At 52.6% G+C, this 21,778-nt stretch overlaps 1 protein-coding gene across 1 annotated transcript in view; it reads left to right on the top strand.

Annotated features, from left to right (window-relative positions):
• Positions 1 to 21,778, top strand: part of LOC140395238 (procathepsin L-like) — a 44,814-nt gene that overhangs the window by 6,544 nt on the left and 16,492 nt on the right. The window contains exons 3-4 of the mRNA XM_072482789.1: positions 517 to 720; positions 11,163 to 11,387. Of these exons, the coding sequence (XP_072338890.1) occupies positions 517 to 720; positions 11,163 to 11,387 (429 nt within the window). The remainder of the gene's footprint in view (positions 1 to 516; positions 721 to 11,162; positions 11,388 to 21,778) is intronic.

Below are 21,778 nucleotides of genomic sequence, written 5' to 3'. Positions count from 1 at the left end.
TCTAGAGATTGGACATTAGCTCGGAGTAAGGGAATTAAGACCAAGCTGGTGATGGAATCTGAGAGCCTCTTGATCGGGATGGTTCAGTTAAACACCAATAAACTCAGCCATAATGGGGGACTTTACCCACTCTCCTCACTGTGAAAGTGCTCTGGACGTTTCTAATGACCAGAAGATTCTCAAATTATTTCACACAAAATCAGGCATCAGTGCTGCCATTTTGTTTCTTGTACCCTAGACCAGAGAGATTCTTTATCACTTTCAGGATCTCCACCCACCTTTATCCTGGAGTGTGGTGAAATGGATGAACCATTTTCATGCAGTTCTTCATTTTAGTCAAACATTAGACATGAGTATGGAGTGTCAGTGCTGCTTGATACTTTAATCGCTCTTTTTGCTAAACTCAGTGAATGGGTGAGAATGTGGCCCTGTGCGGTTATCTACTCTCCTCCTGAACCTTCTCCATTAAAAATTCATCAATTCATTAATGAATGCCTGATGTGTTTTCCTTTCTAGACTGATAAAGAGTTCAATGAACGCATGAATGGATTCCGCCCAATCGAAGCTGATAACTCGACTGAAGAATTTGAAGGAGACGAATTTGATGAAGATGAAGAAAGTGATGGAGATGATGAACTTGATGAAGAAAGTGATGGAGATGTGACACGTGTAATCGTCGATTGGCGTAAACATGGCATTGTAACTCCAGTGAAGAACCAGGTAAAAATCAGGAGCAGCCAATCTAGTCATTATTGGGGTGGGATTTTAATAGTCAGCTGCTCTCCAAATTTCTCGTCCCGCTCATGACGATGCCCACCAGTGTCAGGGCGGGAAAATCCCACCACAAGTGTGAGGTTCTAATTGGCTTTGAGTTTCGGTCCTTTTTGCCTGAAAATGCCGCTGCTGCTTACTCACAGCAGCTGTTTATGTGCATTGGTTATGGTCAGGCATGGAATCATGGTGGGATTTGTCGAAGTTAAATCCATTTTTTTTGCATAAAAAGGCTGTTAAATGTTGGATTCCAAAGTATAAAAGTTTTTTTTTTAAGATGTTAAAATAGATTTAAAATTGAAGTGTAGAAGTACAATTGTTCCATGCTAAATAGGAATTTCAGACCTAACCTGGCAAAACTCAAACCGGACAAGTTTCTGAGATGCGCTCTCCAAGCTCCTTATCAGATTATGTCCAGTCTCACTTCATGAGCATTGCATTGTATACTCCAATTATGCATTGTTTAATTATTCAGATGCCTAATGAAAAGTGAATGGGATACATAATTTATATAGAAAGCACCAATCAACCTAGATATAAGTTGTGTAGGTTGGAGGAATGAGTTCCTGTCCCCCTCATCTTTTGATCAAAGCAGCCAATTCCATGTTGTGGCTTTTCTATGATAGTGTCTGAATCATTTAAACCGACACATTGTACCAATTAGAATTATCAGGATAATTATCTGGATAATGACAAAATCCATTGATATTATTCTAACCCTTGGTCGATGACCCCATCACTAAATTGTCTCTCATCATGTGAGATGTCCCCTTTTAAATACAGCATTGCATTGCTTCATATACATGATATTAGAACGTAAGAAATGGAAGCAGGGGTCACCCACTCAGCCCTTCAAGCCTGTTCCATCATTCAATATGACAATGACTGGTCTTTCAACTCAACTTGTATAGAACTTTGGTGAGGCCACTGTGTGCAATTCTGGTCACCACATTATAGGAAGGATGTGATTGCACTGGTGGGGGTGCAGAGGCGATTCACTGGGATGTTGCCTGGGATGGAAGATTTGATTTATGAAGAGAGGTCAGATTTGCTTGGATTGTTTTCGCTTGAGCAGAGAAGACTGAGAGGTGACCTGATCAAGGTGTACAAGATTATGAGAGGCATGGACAAGGTGGATGGGAGCAGCTGTTTCCCCCAGTTGAAGGGTCAGTTACAACGGGACACAAGTTCAAGGTGAGGGGTAGGAAGTTTAAGGGGGATATGAGGGAAAACGTTTTTACCCAGAGGGGGGTGACGGTCTGGAATGCACTGCCTGAGAGGGTGGTAGAGGTGGGTTGCCTCTCATCCTTTAAAATGTACCTGGATGAGCACTTGGCACGTCATAACATTCAAAGCTATGGGCCAAGTGTTGGCAAATGGGATTAGTCAGGCAGGTCAGCTGTTTTTCAAGTGTCAATGTCGACTCGATTGGCCGAAGGGCCTCTTCTGCATTGTATGATTCTTTGATTCTGTGATTCTGCAAACTATTGGGTCCAATCACTTAGTTTTCTCCAACTTATTTGGCACATGCCCTGAATGGCATTCATAATCAATGAAGCAATTAACGTAGTGCCCATTTGATGATGTATTTTTGCAGTTTCTCTTTCGTAGCCTCAATCACTCCCTGTCATTTAATTCTCCACATCCCATTAAATATCATTTAATCTCCATTCTAATCCCAGGACAAACTTTGACACCCAATACACTGTCATCAAACCTTAAAACATACACTGAACATCCACAAATCAGTCCAAATTCTCAGCACAATTTCGTATATATTTCTTAACCTCTTCTGAAGTCTTTTATTTTCCACAACAGCAATCAATGTTGTACTTGTGTCCAATTATTATTTCAAAATGGGGTGCCGGGGGGGCGCGGGGTGATCTGGCCCCGGGGGGTGCCCCCACGGTGGCCTGGCCCGCGATCGGGGCCCACCGATCCGCGGGCAGGCCTGTGCCGTGGGGGCACTCTTTCCCTTCCGCCTCCGCCACGGTCTCCACCATGGCGGAGGCGGAAGAGACTCCCTCCACTGCGCATGCGTGGGAAACTGTCAGCGTCCGCTGACGCTCCTGCGCATGCGCCGCCCGGAGATGTCATTTCCGCGCCAGCTGGCGGGGCACCAAAGGCCTTTTCCGCCAGCTGGTGGGGCGGAAATTCCTCCGGCGTCGGCCTAGCCCCTCAATGTTGGGGCTCGGCCCCCAAAGATGCGGAGCATTCCGCACCTTTGGGGCGGCGCGATGCCTGTCTGATTGGCGCCGTTTTGGGCGCCAGTCGGCGGACATCGCGCCGTTTCGGGAGAATTTCGCCCCAGTATTGTTGGAATATCAGGACTGGTCAATTAATTTTATAATCCTGATGAAAGTTTGTTCTTTAATAGATAACATGGGTGGGATTCTCCGACCCCCCGCCAGGTCGGAGAATCACCGGGGGCTGGCGTGAATCCCACCCCCGTCGGTTGCCGAATTCTCTGGCACCGGATATTCAGCGAGGGCGGGAATTGTGCCGCGCTGGTCGGCGAGCCCCCCCCCCCGGCGATTCTCCGGCCCGCGATGGGCCGAAGTCCCGCTGCTGGAATGCCTGAGCCGGCGAGGATCAAACCACCTCTCTTCCCGGCGGGACTAGGCGGCGCGGGGGGCTCCGGGGTCCTGGGGGGGGGACGATCTGGCCCCGGGGGGTGCCCCCACGGTGGCCTGGCCACCGCGATCGGGGCCCACCGATCCGCGGGCGGGCCTGTGCCGTGGGGGCACTCTTTTCCCTCCGCCTCGGCCACAGACTTCACCATGGCCGATGCGGAAGTGACCCACCCCCTGCGCATGCGCGGGGATGATGTCAGCAGCCGCTGACGCTCCCGCGCATGCGCGGACTTCCACCGATCGGCGAAGTCCTTTCAGCCCCGGCTGGAGTGGCGCCAAAGGCCTTTCCTGCCAGCTGGCGGCGCGTCAACCTCTCCGGCGCGGGGCTAGCCCCTCAAGGTGAGGGCTTGGCCCCTAAAGGTGCAGAGACCGCACCTTTGGGGCGGCCTGATGCCGGAGTGGTTCACGCCACTCCATCCCGCTGGGACCCCCCGCCCCGCCAGGTGGGGGAGAATCCCGCCCATGAGTCAGACGTTACTTGGATTCAGTCAATATTGCATTTAGAAATTGCTCAATGTTCATAATATGAATACAATCTGAATTATGAATTATTTCAGTGTTCTCACAGAAGATGGTGGCACAGTGGTTACCACTGCTGCCTCACAGTGCCAGGGACAAGGGTTCGATTCCAGCCTTGGATGACTGTGTGAAGTTTGCACCTTCTCCCAGTGTTTGGTTTCCTCCGGTTGCTCCAAATATCACCACCTAAGGGTCCGGTCCACCTCCTCCTCCACTATCCTGGCTAAGACTGTGAACACTCTCGCCCAGACTCTTCCCAATTTTTCGCAACCCCGAAACATGTGCATGTGGTTCACTGGCCCCCGTCCTACACTTCTCACACTCACCCGCTACCCCCTGAAAGAACCCTCATTCTCGCCGGAGTCATATGCACCCTGTGCACCACCTTAAACTGTATCAGGCTCATCCTTGCACAAGAGGAGGTCCCGTTTACCCTTCGGAGTGCCTCACTCCATATTCCCCAATTGATCTCCCCTCCCAACTCCGCTTGCCATTTCTCCTTGATCTTCACCACCCGCTCACCCCACTGCTCCCCCAGCCACTTATATATATCCCAATTCTTGTCTCCCCTTCCACTTCTGGAAGCAGCAGTCGCTCCAGCAGGGTGTATCCCGGCAATCTAGGGAACCCTCTCCAAACCTTTCGCACAAAGTCCCTAACTTGCAAATACCTGAACTCACTGCCCCTCGGCAGCTCTACCCTCTCCCTTTGCTCCTCCAGACAGGCGAACCCTTCCTCCAAATACAAATCCACTTCCCTCCACCTCCTGTATACACTATCCATCCCCCCCGGCTCAAACCCATGATTCTCGCACAGCGGCGTTGTACCAACATCCCTTCCATCCGAAAATGCCTCCTCAGCTGATTCCACATCTTCACCGTGGACTGCACCACTTGGATCCCCGAATACCTACTCGGAGCCATTGGCAATGCTGCCGTCACCATAGCCTTCAAACTAGACCCCTTACAAGATTCCTCCTCCATTCTAACCCACTCTACCCCTTGTCCTTCCCACCACCGCCCCACCTTGCCCACATTCGCCGTCCAATTATAATGAAGCAAGTTCGGCAACGCCAACCCCCCCCTGCTGCCTCTGCCTCTGTAGCAGGGTCCTGACAGTATTTTAGTTTATCTCATTTTTAAAGATGGTTTTCCCAGTTCTTTATTTACAATTCAGATTAAACCGTTCAATAATTTCTCCATTATTTAAGCACTGTTCAAGGTTCATTAGCTCTTAAAGAGTGAACAGACCAATCAGAGGATTTCTCAACGTTATTGCTATAAAGAAACAAAAGATCTGCCAGATATTTATTGCACACAGGACCCTTTTAACTTCCATCAATCCTAAGTTAGAAAGATGCTGACAGTTTGCTAATGGCTATCGCATTCCAGTAGAACCAATAGCAATAAAGAATGTTTATCCAATTATTCAACAGAATTCCACAAACACCAATTACTCTCAACATTCAATTTTTAATAAACTCATATCAAATAATGATTTTCACCTCATTTATAATCACAAGAATTTCACTGTGGTTAACATCAAAGTCTAGTTTTCACAATTTAATAATTTGGTTAACTTCAATAACCCTGATTCCATTCCATAATATTTTAAACTGGTAAAAGGAGCAGACGTAAATTTATCAAAACCACGCTTGCTTACAAGAAGCCATTGAATTAAATAATTTTATTCTTCAGGTACCTTTTGAAATGACTGCAAAAATACTCAGTATAACTGAAGAAAATATTAGTCTCACAGTTAAACACACATTCTGACTTGAAATAGATAGAGAAATAAAAAGGACATTCCAGCTTGAATTCGGAATTCATGTTCTCACTCAAACCTTTTACCTCCTACACAATCCTTGATATTCTCCTCTATTGGGATATCAAAGGGGTGTTACAGGCACTGCTTGGGCACTTGACACAATTGGTTCCTGAAATCCAGGTTGTAACTCGAATAGTCATAAGTTTGAACCGATTTTCTTGGAGGAATAATAGTACAACTGGGGAATTGGTTCTTGAGCCCGGGCTGGAAATCCTTTGTGGGCACCCGGTGTAAAATACTCTCAACACTTGCCCTGTAATGCCTGCACGCCTCAGCACAAGTTCCTCGATTGTGTGGGGGATATACTGAAGCCATTCGATCACTGTCAGTTGCCTGTTTAACCTTGAAGTTCTGTGAGTCTGAGCACATATTAAATAGAACATGAGTATATAAAAGCATTAAAATCACGACAGTTGGGCAAAAATAATTAAACAGAATAAAACACCTGTTTATAACCTAATAAAGATAGTTCGACCTGTCCAGTTATACAGGTAGAATGGAAGAATAGAACCATAGAATTCCTACAGTGCAGAAGGAGGCTATTCAGCCGAAAGAGTCCGCACCAACCCTCTGAAAGAGCACATTACACAGGCCCACTCCCCTGCCCTATCTCCATAATCCCAGCCAACCTTTAGACACTAATTGGCAATTTAGTAAGGTTAATCCACCTAACCTGCACATCCTTGGACTGTGGGAGGAAACCGGAGCATCCGGCAGAAACCCACGCAGACATGGGGAGAACGTGCAAACTCCACACAGACAGTGACTCAAGGCCGGAATGGAGCCCGGGCCCCTGGCCCCTGGTGCTGTGAGGCTGCAGTGATAACCACTGTGTCACCATGATACCCCTAAAGGACAGCACGGGATGTCAATGTGCATTTATGAATGTGTTGCCGTGGCATCATGAACATAGAACATTATAGTGCAGAAGGAGGCCATTTGGCCCATTGAGTCTGCACCGATGTGGCGCGATCGAGCAGTTTAGGCCTTTAATCTCTCGAGTTTCGAAGAATGAGAGGAGATCTAATTGAGGTATATAAGATGGTAAGAGGTATTGACCGAATAGACGTCGAACAAATGTTTCCTCTTGTGGGACAATCGAGAACGAGAGGTCATAGTTTTAGGATAAGGAGTGGCAGATTTAAAAGAGGTGAGGAGAAAATACATCTGTCAAAGGGTCGTGTTTACTGTGATATTCACTACCCCAGAGTGTGGTGGATGCTGGGATATTGAATAAATTTAAGGAGGAGATGGGCAGATTTTTAATTAGTAATGGGGTGAAGGGTTGTGGAGAACAGGCAGGAAAGTGGAGTTGAGGCCGAGATGAGCCATGATCGTATTGAATGGCAGATCGAGCTTGAGGAGCTGAATTGACAACTTCTGCGCCGAGTTCTTATATTCTAAATTACTGCAATCTCATTTAATGCCTGATCTGTTACACAGACTCCAGAGGGTGTTTCATTCTAAAACTCAATTAGATTAATCCAGCATCTTTTTTTTCCAAGGCTGGCTCTCCTTAATTAACTCTCCAATGCAGTTAATTGGCCTTCAGTTCATTGTTTCTCAGCCCCGACACCAGCTGAGTGAGCCGACACCAGTAACTAACTTGCTGCCATTCTTTCATCTTTTCTTGGGCAAGGGTGTCACATTTATCACTCTAGTCTTTTGGAACGTCCCCGACATTTGGGGAAGATTGGATAATTCTCTTCACTCCCATTCCCTTTAGAATTCAGACCGAAAGCTGTCAGACATGGCAATTATCTATTCTAAACATAACCAGCCTTTCCCATACAGCCTGCCCAACAATTATTGCCCCCATATCCATTTTCTCACCTGACATGCATCATACAATCTCTTTAATTGTTTCATCATAATCTCCCATCTCCCCTTCATCCGAGGAGCCCTGGCTTTGGATCCTATCTTTCCCTCTGGTTGTAATGTCCCTCGCCTGTATCTGAAACATCAATGCATTAATGGTCACCCATTATCTCTTCTAGCTTTTCTTGTCAGTTTTTGGTTCGGTTTGGTTGCCCCATTAACACTTCATTCACTTGATCCATCTCTGTGATGAACGGTTACTGTATTACTGTACCCTTATCATCATGTAAGGTGATGTCCCTTTTAAAACCGGGCTTGGAACCCTGGGGGACTCTGCCTCTGGCTCCGCCCACCTGGGAGCCGTATATAAGGGGCCGCCTTGTGGACGGCACCTAGTAAGCACCCGTCTCGGCACCAAGCTAGTTCTTAGCTTATTAAAGCCTTCTTTACCGTTTACTCTCTAAGCGTCGTTATTGAGGGTACAACAATCTCATTTCGCAGCACCAGATCCAGCAAAGCCTCCTCCCTCATTGGACCAGGAGCATTCTGGGAAAGGAAATTCTCATGAACACATTTCAGAAATGCCTCCTTCCGTTTCCCTTTACTATAACACTTTCCCAATTGATGCTTAACTCAGTAACATCCCCCAATATCATCACTCCCTACTATTGCACTTCTTTGTGATTTCCCTGCATATTTTCCCCTCTGTCTCACATTCAATATCTGGAAACTTAGATAATACCCCTCTCTCCTAGAAAATCCCCCCCCACCCCCCCACCCCCAGTTGTGTAATCATACACGTTTTGCCTCCATGTCTAATGAGTAGATTCTGTCCTTGTTACCTCCAGGACATCCTACCTTTGCAACACAACATCAACCTGGTAGCACAGTGGCTAGCACTGTGGGTTCACAGCACCAGGGTCCCAAATTCGAATCACCACTGGGTCACTGTCTGTGCGGAGTCTGCATGTTCTCCCCGTGTCTGCATTGGTTTCTTCCGGGTGCTCCGGTTTCCTCTCACAGTCCAAAGACATGCAGTTTAGGTGGATTGGCCATTCTAAATTGCCCTGTGTCCAAAAAGGTTACAAGGGTTATTGGGTGGCAGTGAGGGCTTACGTGCAGTCTCAATGGGCTGAATGGCCTCCTTCTGCACTGTATGCTGTATGTATGTTCCCTAATTGCTGCCATCCTACCTCCCCCTTCCTATCCCCATTTTTTTCTGAACATTTTGTATAATTGAATATTCGCAGCCTTGTCCGCACCATTAACCACATTTCTATTATTGCTACTACACCATATTTCCACTTTGATCTTTGTGCTTGTAACTCACCAATTTTATTCACTACTCTATGTGTTAACACACATGTATTCTTAACCTGGCTTTGCAGCCATGCTTAGTCGACTCCTGTCGAATGTGGTACTATTTCCTTCTAGGATTAAGGTAAAGTCACCATAGACCAAAGATGACCATAGGCTGCTTTCCCTTTGAGGGGGAGAGCTGACTAATGGTGATTTAACCTGAGGGTCACCACACCTCAGGCGAGGGTCAAGATTGAGAATGCAGGGCCTTCATGAATAACCTCAGCTAGTACAGGAATTGAACCCACGTTGCTCACCTTGCTCTGCATCATGAACCAGCTGTCTAACCAAGTGAGCTCAGGCTCCCGAGGAGTATCCAACACTCTCACTTGAAGTACCTTGTTCCACTTTACTACTTTCTGGTGCCTACCCCACTGTCAATTAAATTGAAACCCTCCCCAACCAGAGTGGTGAACTTTTGTTTGAGGAAATTGGTCCCAGACCAAATGGGATGTGACCTGTTCTTTTCGAGTAGCTGCCTCCTGTACCAGAGCTGGTCCCAATGCCCTGAAGCCCTCATTTACTGCACTTCAAGCCACACGTTGATCCTCCCGATTTTCCTATTTCTACTCTCGCTAGTCGGGAGAGTAATCCGGAGCTGTTACCATTCTCCATGATTCCTGAAACTCTGACCATTGGCCCACAATCCCTATCCACTCGATGTCATTGATACTGACTCAATTTCTGGCTCACCCCCTTCATCCTGCAGAATATTCTTAATGATGTCCTTTACCCTGACATCAGTGAGGCAACTTACCTCGCAGGACTCCCGACAACATTTACAGAAACACCTAACTATGGAATCTCCTGTATCAATTACATTTCTATTCCATAGTGTTCTTCCTCTCTGGAGTCCCTTGCCCAATGATGCCATAATCTGGTCTGCATCCCTTTGAGGTGTTGTCGCTCCCAGCCATCACCAAAGCTGTGTATCTGTTTGAGAGTGACTCCCCGAAAATACTTGTACTTTCTGCTTCTTCCTACTTCTCCAGATAGGCACCCACCTCCCATCCTTAACTCTCCTTGGCTGGGGAGTGACCATGTCCTGGAACACAGGAAACTCCCGTCCTCCCTGATGTTAAGCTTCCCCTCCAGCTCGGCAACCCTGAGCTCCAGCTGAAACAGCTGGAAACACTTCCTCCACACGTGGATTGAAACCTGGGTCACAAGCAGCGGGCTGACTTACTTTACCCATGATTCCATCCCCAATCTTTCTTCTCTAATTATTCCCCGCTTAATCAGAATCAGCACTAAAGAGTAAGAGTGAAATCCATACCGTCTCAAACCTGCCACACAGACACTCACTGATCCCATGTGTCTTCTAGAAATCTCATCAAAAAGATGAACTAACTTCCTTGGTGTAAATCTGTATTGCACCTGCCAATGCAAAGATTTTGGGCGCGATCTGCTGACCGGGTGGTGCGCCAGAACAGGGGATCTTGCAAAATGTTGCAATCTGAATCCTGCCCATTGTAGACAGGATCAGTATTCGGCACATCTGTGTATTAGAGTGAGACAGCTGGACTCACTCTAATATGCAGCTCGCCTGATCTGCCAAGGCCTTGGGTTCTGACCTCTTCACCTTGGAGAACTCAGGCGAGAGCTGTTCACTGTTGGTTCCCACAAATGGGAACAAGGAGGAATGGCAGTTGAGGCAGGGGATCTCCCAGGGGATCCGACAGGTGGTTGCCCTCGAGACAGGCCGATACCCTGGCACTACTGGTGCCACCTTGGCAGTGCCAGCCTGGCAACCTGGCAGTGTGACCTGGGTGCCAGCCTGGCACTGCCCACATTGCACTGCTAGTTGGCAGGGGCACTGACAGGGATGGCATTTTTCCCACACTAGGTATCGGGCTGGGGATGCCCTGCATGTCTGGGTAGGGTGCAGGGGCTCAAGAACCCCCATATTTGTGACCTAGTACTTTGGGGGGGTGAGATCCAGGGATGGGTCGGGCCGGGTGGGGGGGGGGGGGTCAATCTCCTCCTGCACTGAGGAGTTCTGGCGAGCAGAGTTCCTCAGTGCAGGAAATGGGACTAACTGCGGCCTCGGTGGGGTGTTCACCGCTGAGGCCCCGGATTGAAACAAAGTCCAGTTAGATAGAATGATGATTCTCGGCGCTGTGAGTGCAGGGAAACACCCGGCTAAACGCGCTCGACACGGGGCTCTGTTGCAAATCGGTTAGATCACACCCGGAATTTTTAATCAGAATGTTATTTTATTTCTGTCATGACCAGGGAAGCTGTGGTTCTTGCTGGGCTTTCAGTGCGACCGGTGCCATCGAAGGGCAGTGGGCTCGGAAACATGGAAAACTGATTCTCCTGAGTGAACAGAACCTGGTTGATTGTACCAAACTATATCATAACTATGGATGCCGAGGTGGATGGATGAATCGTGCCTTTCGCTATGTGGTCAAAAATAAAGGCATCAACACGGCTGCAGATTATCCATATACTGCTCGGGTAAATCTCTTTTAATTGCTTTTCCAATTCTCCAGTTACAAAATGTTTACAATATTCATGGTAGACTGCAGAGCCCAGTCCAAATAGAATGGAAGCTGACATCCAGCTTTGGATCAATTCTTCCCTGAGAAGCTGCTCCCAGGTTTCCACCAATGTCACTGTCTAACCAACATGAGGGAGGGTGAGGGAATATCACTTTTCAGGAAGGGACTAGTTCTCTCTTTCATTTCTCCCCTTATCTTGTAATTGATACACGATCAATTACTGCATAACTGAAGGCTTTAATAGATTAGAACTGTTCCCCAGCAGCTCAGGTACAGAATGAGGACTGCTGGGACGGCACCGACTCTTAATACCCCACCTATCTGGGCGGAGCTACATACTATACAGCCAATGGTAAACCCCCAGGTTTGACCAATGGAACTTCAGCCTCTCGGGTGCTGCAATACCTGATAATACCACATTCACCCCCTGTTAAAAAGTCTGGTGTGGGTGGTGGCCAGTGGCTACAACTGTATTCAACATGGTATGATCAGATATGGAGGTACCGTGATACCTCCTTACAGTGCTTAGAGGGTATTTACAGTCATGGCAGATATATACAGTCAGTGTTTATTATTTACAGTTACAGATCGGTTAAGATGAAGCAATCAGTCGGTCGGGTGCCCTGGTCGTCCTCTGGGATCGTCTGGGCCTCGGTTGTGATTCCGGTGGGGATCCAGGCGCCTGCGACTTCGGGAGCGTGGCTTCGGCCTCCATGGCAGTTTCGTCACCCCTAGACGGCGCTGGTGGGGAGAGCGGTTGACCTGGGAGGGTGTTGCCTGTAGTGGGTGGGTGGGAGGGCCCAGGCAGGAGCGGCGGGAGGACTGACCCCCCTTTTGAAGTGCTGCAGAGTGGTGGGGTGCGGGTGGTGGTTGGGGTGCGTATGGGGATCCGACGGGCGCCAGTTTCCGTAGGGAGACCGTATCTTGTCGGCCGTCAGGGAACGCCACGTAGGCGTACTGGGGGTTAGCGTGCAGCAAGTGGACCCTCTCGACCAACGGGTCCGACTTGTGCGCCCGCACGTGTTTTCAGAGCAGGATGGGTCCAGGTTGGGAGCGCGGTACCGGAGGAGGACGTCCTGGGGAAGACAAGGAGACGTTCATGAGGTGTCTGATTGGTGGTCGTACAGAGCAGTGACCGGATGGAGTGGAGGGCCTCCTGGAGGACTTCTTGCCAGTGGGAGACTGGGTGGTTCCTGGACCATAGGGCCAGTAGGACGGTCTTCCAGACCGTTCCGTTCTCCCTCTCTACCTGCCCGTTTCCCCGGGGGTTGTAACTGGTCGTCCTGCTTGAGGCGATGCCCTTGCTGAGCAGGAATTGACGCAGCTTGTCGCTCATAAAGGAGGACCCCTATCACTGTGTATGTAAGCGGGGAAACCAAACAGTGCAAAGATACCATGGAGGGCCTTGATGACGGTGGTGGCGGTCATGTCGGGGCAGGGGATGGCGAAGGGTGGCAGAGGTCCTCGTGGAGGGCTCGGAGGCAGTACACTTGTGCGGTGGCACATGTGCCGTGGGACAGGGCGTCAGGAGGCTCGTTTAGCTTCCCGGGACGATACAAGATCTCGCAGTTGTAGGTGGAGAGTTCTATCCTCCACCGCAAGATCTTGTTGTTTTTTTATCTTGCCCCGCTGTGCACTATCGAACATGAACGCCACCGACCGTTGGTCAGTGAGGAGAGTGAATCTCCTGCCAGCCAGGTAATGCCTCCAGTGTCGCACAGCTTCTACTATGGCTTGGGCCTCCTTTTCGACTGAGGAGTGGTGGATTTCGGAAGCATGGAGGGTACGGGAGAAGAAGGCCACGGGTCTGCCCGCTTGGTTGAGGGTTGCCGTCAGAGCTACATCGGACGCATCGCTCTCGACCTGGAAGGGGAGGGACTCGTCGATGGCGTGCATCGTGGCCTTTGCAATGTCTGCTTTGATGCGGCTGAAGGCCTGGCGGGCCTCCATCGACAGGGGGAAGGTTGTGGACTGGATCATGGGACGGGCTTTGTCTGCATAGTTAGGGACCCACTGGGCGTAGTAACTAAAAAACCCAAGGCAGCGCTTCAGAGCCTTGGGGCAGTGAGGGAGGGGGAAATCCATGAGGGGTGCATGCGTTCAGGGTCGGGGCCTATAACTCCATTTCGCACTACGTAGCCGAGAATGGCTAGACGGTCGGTGCTAAATACGCATTTATCCTTATTGTACGTTAAGTTAAGGATTTTCGGAGGTTGGAGTTGTGGTCCTGCTGGTCATGGCCGCAGATGGTGACGTTATCGAGATACGGGAACGTTGCGCGCAAGCCGTACCGGTCAACCATTCGGTCCATCACGCGTTGGAAGACCGAGACCCCGTTAGTGACACCGAAGGGAACACTTAAAAAATGATAGAGCCGCCCATCTGCCTCGAAGGCAGTGTATTTGCGGTCGCTCGTGCGGAGGGGTAGCTGGTGGTAGGCAGACTTGAGATCCACCATGGAGAAGACCTTATAATGCACGATCCTGTTTACCAGGTCGGATATGCGGGGGAGAGGGTACGTGTCCAGCTGCGTAAACCTGTTGATGGTCTGACTGTAATCAATGACCATCCTATGTTTCTACCCAGTCTTTACCACCACTACTTGGGCTCTCCACGGACTGTTGCTAGCTTCAATGACCCCTTCCCTTAGTAGCCTTTGGACCTCCGACCTAATGAAGGTCCGGTCCTGGGCACTGTACCGTCTGCTCCTGGTGGCGACGGGTTTGCAATCCGGGGTGAGGTTCACAAACAGGGAAGGCGGGTCGACCTTAAGTGTCGAGAAGCCGCAGGCAGTAAGGGGGGAGGGGGGGGGGAAGGTTTGCTAGGCAGGACCCCTTTATCTCCACTGAGTAGGAACTGGAGGCCAGGGAGAGTCTTTGATTTATAGGGTGGGTAAAAAGTGAACAGCGCCTTACCGTGTCGGGGTGTATAAAGCTCTCCGTGCTCCCAGAGTCGATCAGGCAGGGAGTCTCGTGGCCATTGATGAAGACCGTTGTCGTTGCTGTTGAGAGTGTTCGATGTCAAGTTTGGTCCAGAGTTACCGAGGCCAGACGCAGTAAATTTTGATCGGACAGTGTATAGTCGGCCGGGCTGGGGTCCTGGGCCCCATCCAAGATGACGTCTCCCATGGGTCGCACATGGTGGTCGGAGATGGACAAAATGGCGGCGCCGATCCGTCCAGTGCGGTGTCCGGGGAACAAGATGGCGGCGCCCAGGGGCCGCACGTGGCCCGAGGATACGGGGGTGCTGGTGACTGCTGGCCGCCTGGGGCCCGAGGGGAAGTTCGCTGTGGCAGCCCGGAGTCACCGCTCGTGCCTGGCAAACCCCCACAAAATGGCCCTTCTTGCCGCACCCTTTGCAGGAGGGTTGGCCGCATCGTTGTGGTCTGCTGCAAACCTCCACAATATATCCTAGCAGAGGGGCGATGTGCTGGAGGAGGATGAGGATCAAGGGCAGGCCTTGTCAGACGAGGAGGATGAGGGGAGTGAGGGGGACAATGAGCGGGACATGGGGGCTAGCCATGCACGGAAGGTTGCACGACACTATCGGCAGGGTCAGCGAGCACGGGATGCTTTAGTCGACAGACGTTTCACCAACTGGGGGGTGGGTGAGTTACTCGGCAGGGGCCCGGACATCACAACACCGCACCCCCTCACCACCGACCACCCTCGCCTCCCGCACCACCGACAACCCTCGCCTCCCGCACCACCCACCACCCTCACCTCACACACCACCCACCACCCTCACCTCACACACCACCCACCACCCTCACCTCCCACAACACCGAATACCTTCACCTCCCACCGAACACCCTCACCCCCCACACCACCGAATACCCTCACCCCCCACACCACCGAATACCTTCACCTCCCACACCACCGAACACCCTCACCTCCCACACCACCCATCATCCTCACCTCCCACACCACCCACCATCCTCACCTCCCACACCACCGAACACCCTCACTTCTCCCACCACCGACCACCCTCACCTCCCACACCAGCGAACACCCACACCTCCCCCACCACCCTTCATCCTCACCTCCCACACCACCCACCATCCTCACCCCCCACACCACCCTCACCTTCCACACCACCGAACACCCTCACCTCCCACACCACCCTCCATCCTCTCCTCCCACACCATCCTCACCTCCCACACCACCCTCACCTCCCACACCACCCACCACCCTCACCTCCCACACCACCGAACACCCTCACCTCCCACACCACCCACCACCCTCACCTCCCACACCACCGACCACCCTCACCTCCCACACCACCGACCACACTCTCCTCCCACACCATCCTCACCTCCCACACCACCCTCACCTCCCACACCACCCACCATCCTCACCTCCCACACCAACCACCATCCTCACCTCCCACACCACCGAACATCCTCACCTCCCACACCACCGACCACCCTCACCTCACACACCACTGACCCCCGTCACCTCCCACACCACCCACCATCCTCACCTCCCATACCATCGAACACCCTCCCCTCCCACACCACCCACCATCCTCACCTCCCATACCATCGAACACCCTCACCTCCCCCACCAGCCTCACCTCCCACACCACCCACCACCCTCACCTCCCACAACACCGAACACCCTCACCTCCCACACCACCGAACATCCTCACCTCCCACACCACCGACCACCCTCACCTCACACACCACTGACCCCCGTCACCTCCCACACCACCCACCATCCTCACCTCCCATACCATCGAACACCCTCCCCTCCCACACCACCCACCATCCTCACCTCCCCCACCAGCCTCACCTCCCACACCACCGAACACCCTCATCTCCCACACCACCCACCATCATCACCTCCCACACCACCCACCACCCTCATCTCCCACACCACCCACCATCCTCACCTCCCACACCACCCACCATCCTCACCTCCCCCACCAGCCTCACCTCCCACACCACCGAACACCCTCATCTCCCACACCACCCACCACCATCACCTCCCACACCACCCACCACCCTCACCTCCCACACCACCCACCATCCTCACCCCCCACACCACCCACCATCCTCACCCCCCACACCACCCACCATCCTCACCTCCCACACCACCCACCATCCTCACCTCCCATACCATCGAACACCCTCACCTCCCACACCACCCACCATCCTCACCTCCCATACCATCGAACACCCTCACCTCCCACACCACCCACCATCCTCACCTCCCACACCACCCACCATCCTCACCTCCCACACCACCGAACCACCCGCATGCACATCTCCCTTCGTTATGTATACCTGCGGTACAATGAGCTGGGAGCACTGGGTTGTCAGTGAAGGTGGGTCTGGTCCATGGGATGGAGGATGATGACAGCCCGCTCTGTGATGAGCTCCATGCTCCACATCGTTAGACAATGTCTGACTCATTCCCACAGTAGCACCTTCCACCTGGATGATCACTGCGTGTGAGATGGCCCGTCCATCGCACGGTCCTGTTGAATACTGGGGACGGGGTGATGGGAACGGTCGGGGAAGGGGGGGGCTGCATGGTCCACCCAATGGGCTTCACTCGTCCACCACCCCTCACCCACAGTGGCCATCACTGACTGCCCCACCCCCACACCCATCAGACAGAGTAGGTTTGAACGTGGTAACAGGTGTTTAATGTGAAGAGGTTGATGCGCAATCAATTACTCTCAAGACAAAGTGATTCATAACTGAAGGCTTTAATCTGCTAGAACTCTTCCCCAGCAACTTCGATACAGGAAGTGAAGGCTGCTGGGACGGCACCGGCTCTTATACTCCGCCTCTCAGGGCAGAGCTATGTACAATAGCCAATGGTAGACTCCTGGTTCTAACCAATGGTCATCCACCTCTTATGTACCGCAATACATAGTACTACCACGGAGGTATATACAGTCTGTGCCCTAGCCCCTGTAACTAAACTGTGCCCGACACCCGTGCCAACTTAACTGGTGTCTAGCTTTCTGGCCTTACGGACCCTAACACTACACCAAGGTGGTTCCCCAGACGGTACAGCAGGAGTGAAGGTGGACTGCTTGGACTCCTGCCCTGCGGCGAGAGTCCCCGTTGGTGCTCGTCTCCTGGGGCGGCCTGGCCTGGATGGGCTCGGCTGCTCCTCGGAAGTGCCAGGAGGCATGATGCTGCCCTGTTCTGCGCGTTGCCCACTAGATGTACCAGGAATAGTAGGGAGGGGGGAGTCCGAGGTGCTGCAGTGTCCGGTGCCTCCCCTGCAGGTGTCACCGGCACCAGCACCTCCTCCTCCCTCGGGGTGCCCGATGGCCCCCGGGCTTCTGCATGGGACAGGGGTGTGAGAGGAGCCAACCCACGAGGCCCCCTCGACACCTGGTGCTGCCAGCCTTGGATGCCCATTCTGGTATCAACAGGGGTCTGCACGTTAGCAGCCATGGAGCATGGAGTGGGCCATGTCCGTCTGGGACTGGGCCATGTCCGTCTGGGACTGCGCCACCTCCCTCTGGGTCTGTGCGATGCCGGCCAGCACCTGGGCGATGGCGCCGATGCTCTCAGCCATGGCCTGCTGTGACTGGGCCACACTGAGGAGCACCACTTCAACCTGCAGCTGGCTCTGATACATGGTTGCATGTGAGAGGGCGGCCTTGTCCTGGGCCACGGCCCCAGCCTGCACGGAATGCCCCAGGCCTTGCAAAATCTGACCCATGTCTGATATTGCCACCTCCATTGCCTCCACCGCGGATGCCACCCGTGCAGTTTTGGTTTGGGTGGCACGCTGTAGCACCATCGATCACACACGAGGCGAGACGTAGAGAACTTCAATCGAGGCTTTATTGAGCAGACTTGTTCAGACTTGTTTCCCAGCAGCTCAGTCACAGAATGCAGCCGCGGGGAGTAAACCTGGTTCTTATACCCCGCCTATCTGGGTGGAGCCCAGTAGGCAGGAGATCCAATCGGGACCCAGCATCTGTCCTCCAATAGCTCCTCGGCATTCGTGGTGTACCGTATTACCCCTAATACATACCACCACATTCTCCCCTTGTTAAAAAGGAACCCGGCGGGGTGGTGGGTGGTATGGTGGTCGGGGTTTACAGGGTCAGTGCCTTAACCATTGAACTATATACAATCATGCCGCTTTTACTGGGCCACCAAATTATTCACATTTTACCCGATTTGCAGCGTTAACTATTTACAACAATGCCGCTTTACTGGGCCACTGAATTATATACATCTTAAGTCGATTTGATGAGTCGAGATGGTGCTCTGGTCGCCCTTTCTAATTGCCTCAGCCCGGGTGGTGGTGGTGGTGCAGGCTCGGGTCCAGTCGACTCTGGGTGCATTGCGCTGTCCCCCTCTGTTTCCTTACTCCTGGACGGGCCTGGGAGGAGAACTGATCCCCCCGGGAAGGGGGTGGCTGTGGGGTGCACCGGCGGGAGTGAGGGGGAGGTGATTGGTGTTGGGGGTGTGTGGAGAGCTCCGGCGGGCGTCAGGTCCCGCAGAGAGACCGTGTCCTGTCGGCTGTCTGGGTACGCCACGTAGGCGTACTGCAGGTTTGCGTGGAGTAGATGTATCTTCTCCACCAGTGGGTCTGATTTGTGCGCCCGCACATGTTTCCGGAGCAGGATGGGTCCCAGGGCTGCCAGCCAGGCCGGAAGTGACGTTACAGAAGCGGACATCCTAGGGAAGACAAGGAGGCGCTTGTGAGGCGTTTGGTTAGTGGTGGTACACAGCAGGGACCGGATAGAATGAAGGGCATCCAGGAGTACTTCCTGCCAGCGGGAAGTTGGGAGACTCCTAGACCGTAGGGCCAGTAGGACGGTCTTCCAGACCGTTCCATTCTCCCGCTTTACCTGCCCGTTCCCCTGGGGTTGTAGCTGGTTGTCCTGTTCGAGGCTATGCCCTTACTGAGCAGGAATTGACACAGCTCTTCACTCATGGAGGAGGACCCCCTATCGCTATGGATGTAGGAGGGGAAACCGAACAAGGTAAAGATGGTGCATAGGGCTTCAATGACCGTGGCCGCGGTCATGTCGGGGCAGGGGATGGCGAAGGGGAAACGGGAGTATTCGTCAACGACGTTAAGAAAGTACGCATTGCGATCGGTGGAGGGGAGGGGGCCTTTGAAGTCCAAACTGAGGCGTTCAAAGGGACGGGAAGCCTTTATCAGGTGCACTCTATCTGGCCTGAAAAAATGCGGTTTGCATTCTGCGCAGATTTGGCAGTTCCTGGTGACTGTTCGGAGGTCCTCGATGGAGTACGGGAGGTTGCGGGCCTTTATAAAGTGGTAGAAACGAGTGACCCCCGGGTGGCAGAGGTCCTCGTGGAGGGCTTGGAGACGGTCCACTTGTGCGTTGGCACAAGTGCCGCGAGATAGGGCATCGGGCGGCTCGATAGGGCAGTATGGTCGGCACGGGCTTGGAGGGCCGAAGGGCCTGTTCCTGTTCCTGTGCTGTACATTTCTTTGTTCTTTGTTGTTCTTTGTTCAGCTTTCCGGGACGATACAAGATCTCATAATTGTAGGTGGAGAGTTCGATCCTCCACCGCAGGATCTTGTCGTTTTTTATCTTGCCCCGCTGTGCATTATCGAACATGAAGGCTACCGACCGTTGGTCAGTGAGGAGAGTGAATCTCCTACCGGCCAGGTAATGCCTCCAATGTCGCACAGCTTCCACTGTGGCTTGGGCCTCCTTTTCTACTGATGAGTGGCGAATTTCTGAAGCGTGGAGGGTCCGGGAGAAAAAAGCCACGGGTCTGCCCGCTTGGTTGAGCGTGGCCACCTGAGATACGTCGGACGCGTCGCTCTCGACTTGGAATGGGAGGGACTTGTCGATGGCGCGCATCGTGGCCTTTGCGATATCCGCTTTGATGCGGCTGAAGACAGGGGAAAGGTAGTGGACTGGATTAGTGGGCGGGCCTTGTCTGCGTATTGAGGAACCCACTGGGCGTAATAAGAAAAGAAGCCCAGGCAGCGTTTCAGGGCTTTGGCACAGTGGAGGAGAGGGAACTCCATGAGGGGGCGCATGCGTTCGGGTTCGGGGCCTATCACTCCATTACGCACTACGTAGCCAAGGATGGCTAGACGGTCGGTGCTAAACACGCATTTTTCCTTGTTGTAGGTGAGGTTGAGGGCGTTAGCGGTCTGGAGGAATTTGTGGAGGGTGGCGTCGTGGTCCTGCTGGTCGTGGCCACAGATGGTGACGTTGTCGAGGTACGGGAACGTGGCCCGTAAACCGTGCTGGTCAACCATTCGGTCCATCTCCCGTTGGAAGACCGAGACTCTGTTCGTGATGCCGAATGGAACCCTTAAGAAGTGGTATCGCCGCCCGTCTGCTTCGAAGGCAGTGTACTTGCGGTCACCGGGGCGAATGGGGAGCTGGTGGTAGGCGGACTTAAGGTCCACGGTGGAGAAGACCTTGTACTGTGCAATCCGATTGACCATGTCGGATATGCGGGGAAGAGGGTACGCATCTAGCTGCGTGTACCTGTTGATGGTTTGACTGTAGTCTACGACCATCCTTTGCTTCTCCCCTGTCTTCACTACTACCACCTGGGCTCTCCAGGGACTATTGCTGGCCTGGATTATGCCTTCCTTCAGCAGCCGCTGGACTTCGGACCTGATAAACGTCCGGTCCTGGGTGCTGTACTGTCTGCTCCTAGTGGCGACGGGTAGCAATCCGGGGTGAGGTTCGCAAACAAGGAGGGCGTATCGACCTTGAGTGTCGCGAGGCCGCAGATAGTCAATGGGGGTATAGGGCCGCCAAATTTGAATGTTAAGCTCTGGAGGTTGCATTGGAAGTCCAACCCCAGGAGGGTGGGAGCGCAGAGGTGGGGAAGGACATACAGCCGGTAATTTTTAAACCCTCTCCCCTGCACCGTTAGGTTTGCGATGCAGAACGCTTTGATTGCAACGGAGTGGGACCCCGCCGCCAGGAAAATGTTTTGGGTGCTTGGCCGAATTACAAGGGAACAGCGTCTTACCATGTCCGGGTGAATAAAACTCTCCGTGCTCCCCGAGTCGATCAAACACGGCGTTTCGTGCCCGTTCACCAGCAGCTTTGTCGTTGTCGTCTGGAGCGTCCGGGGCCGCGACTGGTCAAGGGTCACTGATGCCAAACGTGGTTGGTGCATCAGATCGTTGTCTTCAGGCAGTGTGGAGCCGTCCACGCTGGGGTCCTTGCCTGTCAGCCAAGATGGCGGCGTCCATGGATCGCACACGGTCGGGGGTGGACAAAATGGCCGCTCCCATGGATCGCACGCGGCCCATGGGTAGTAAGATGGTGGTGCCCGTCCCCCCCTGGTGGTGTCCGGGGCCCAAAATGGCGGCGCCCATTGGCCGCCCGTGGGTCGCTGGGCGGGTTGAGTCC

Source organism: Scyliorhinus torazame, chromosome 18 (genome assembly GCF_047496885.1).
Source record: "Scyliorhinus torazame isolate Kashiwa2021f chromosome 18, sScyTor2.1, whole genome shotgun sequence".
Lineage (NCBI taxonomy): Eukaryota > Metazoa > Chordata > Chondrichthyes > Carcharhiniformes > Scyliorhinidae > Scyliorhinus > Scyliorhinus torazame.
Note: the sequence above shows the minus strand (reverse complement) of the source record. Positions and strands in the feature narration are given on the sequence as shown.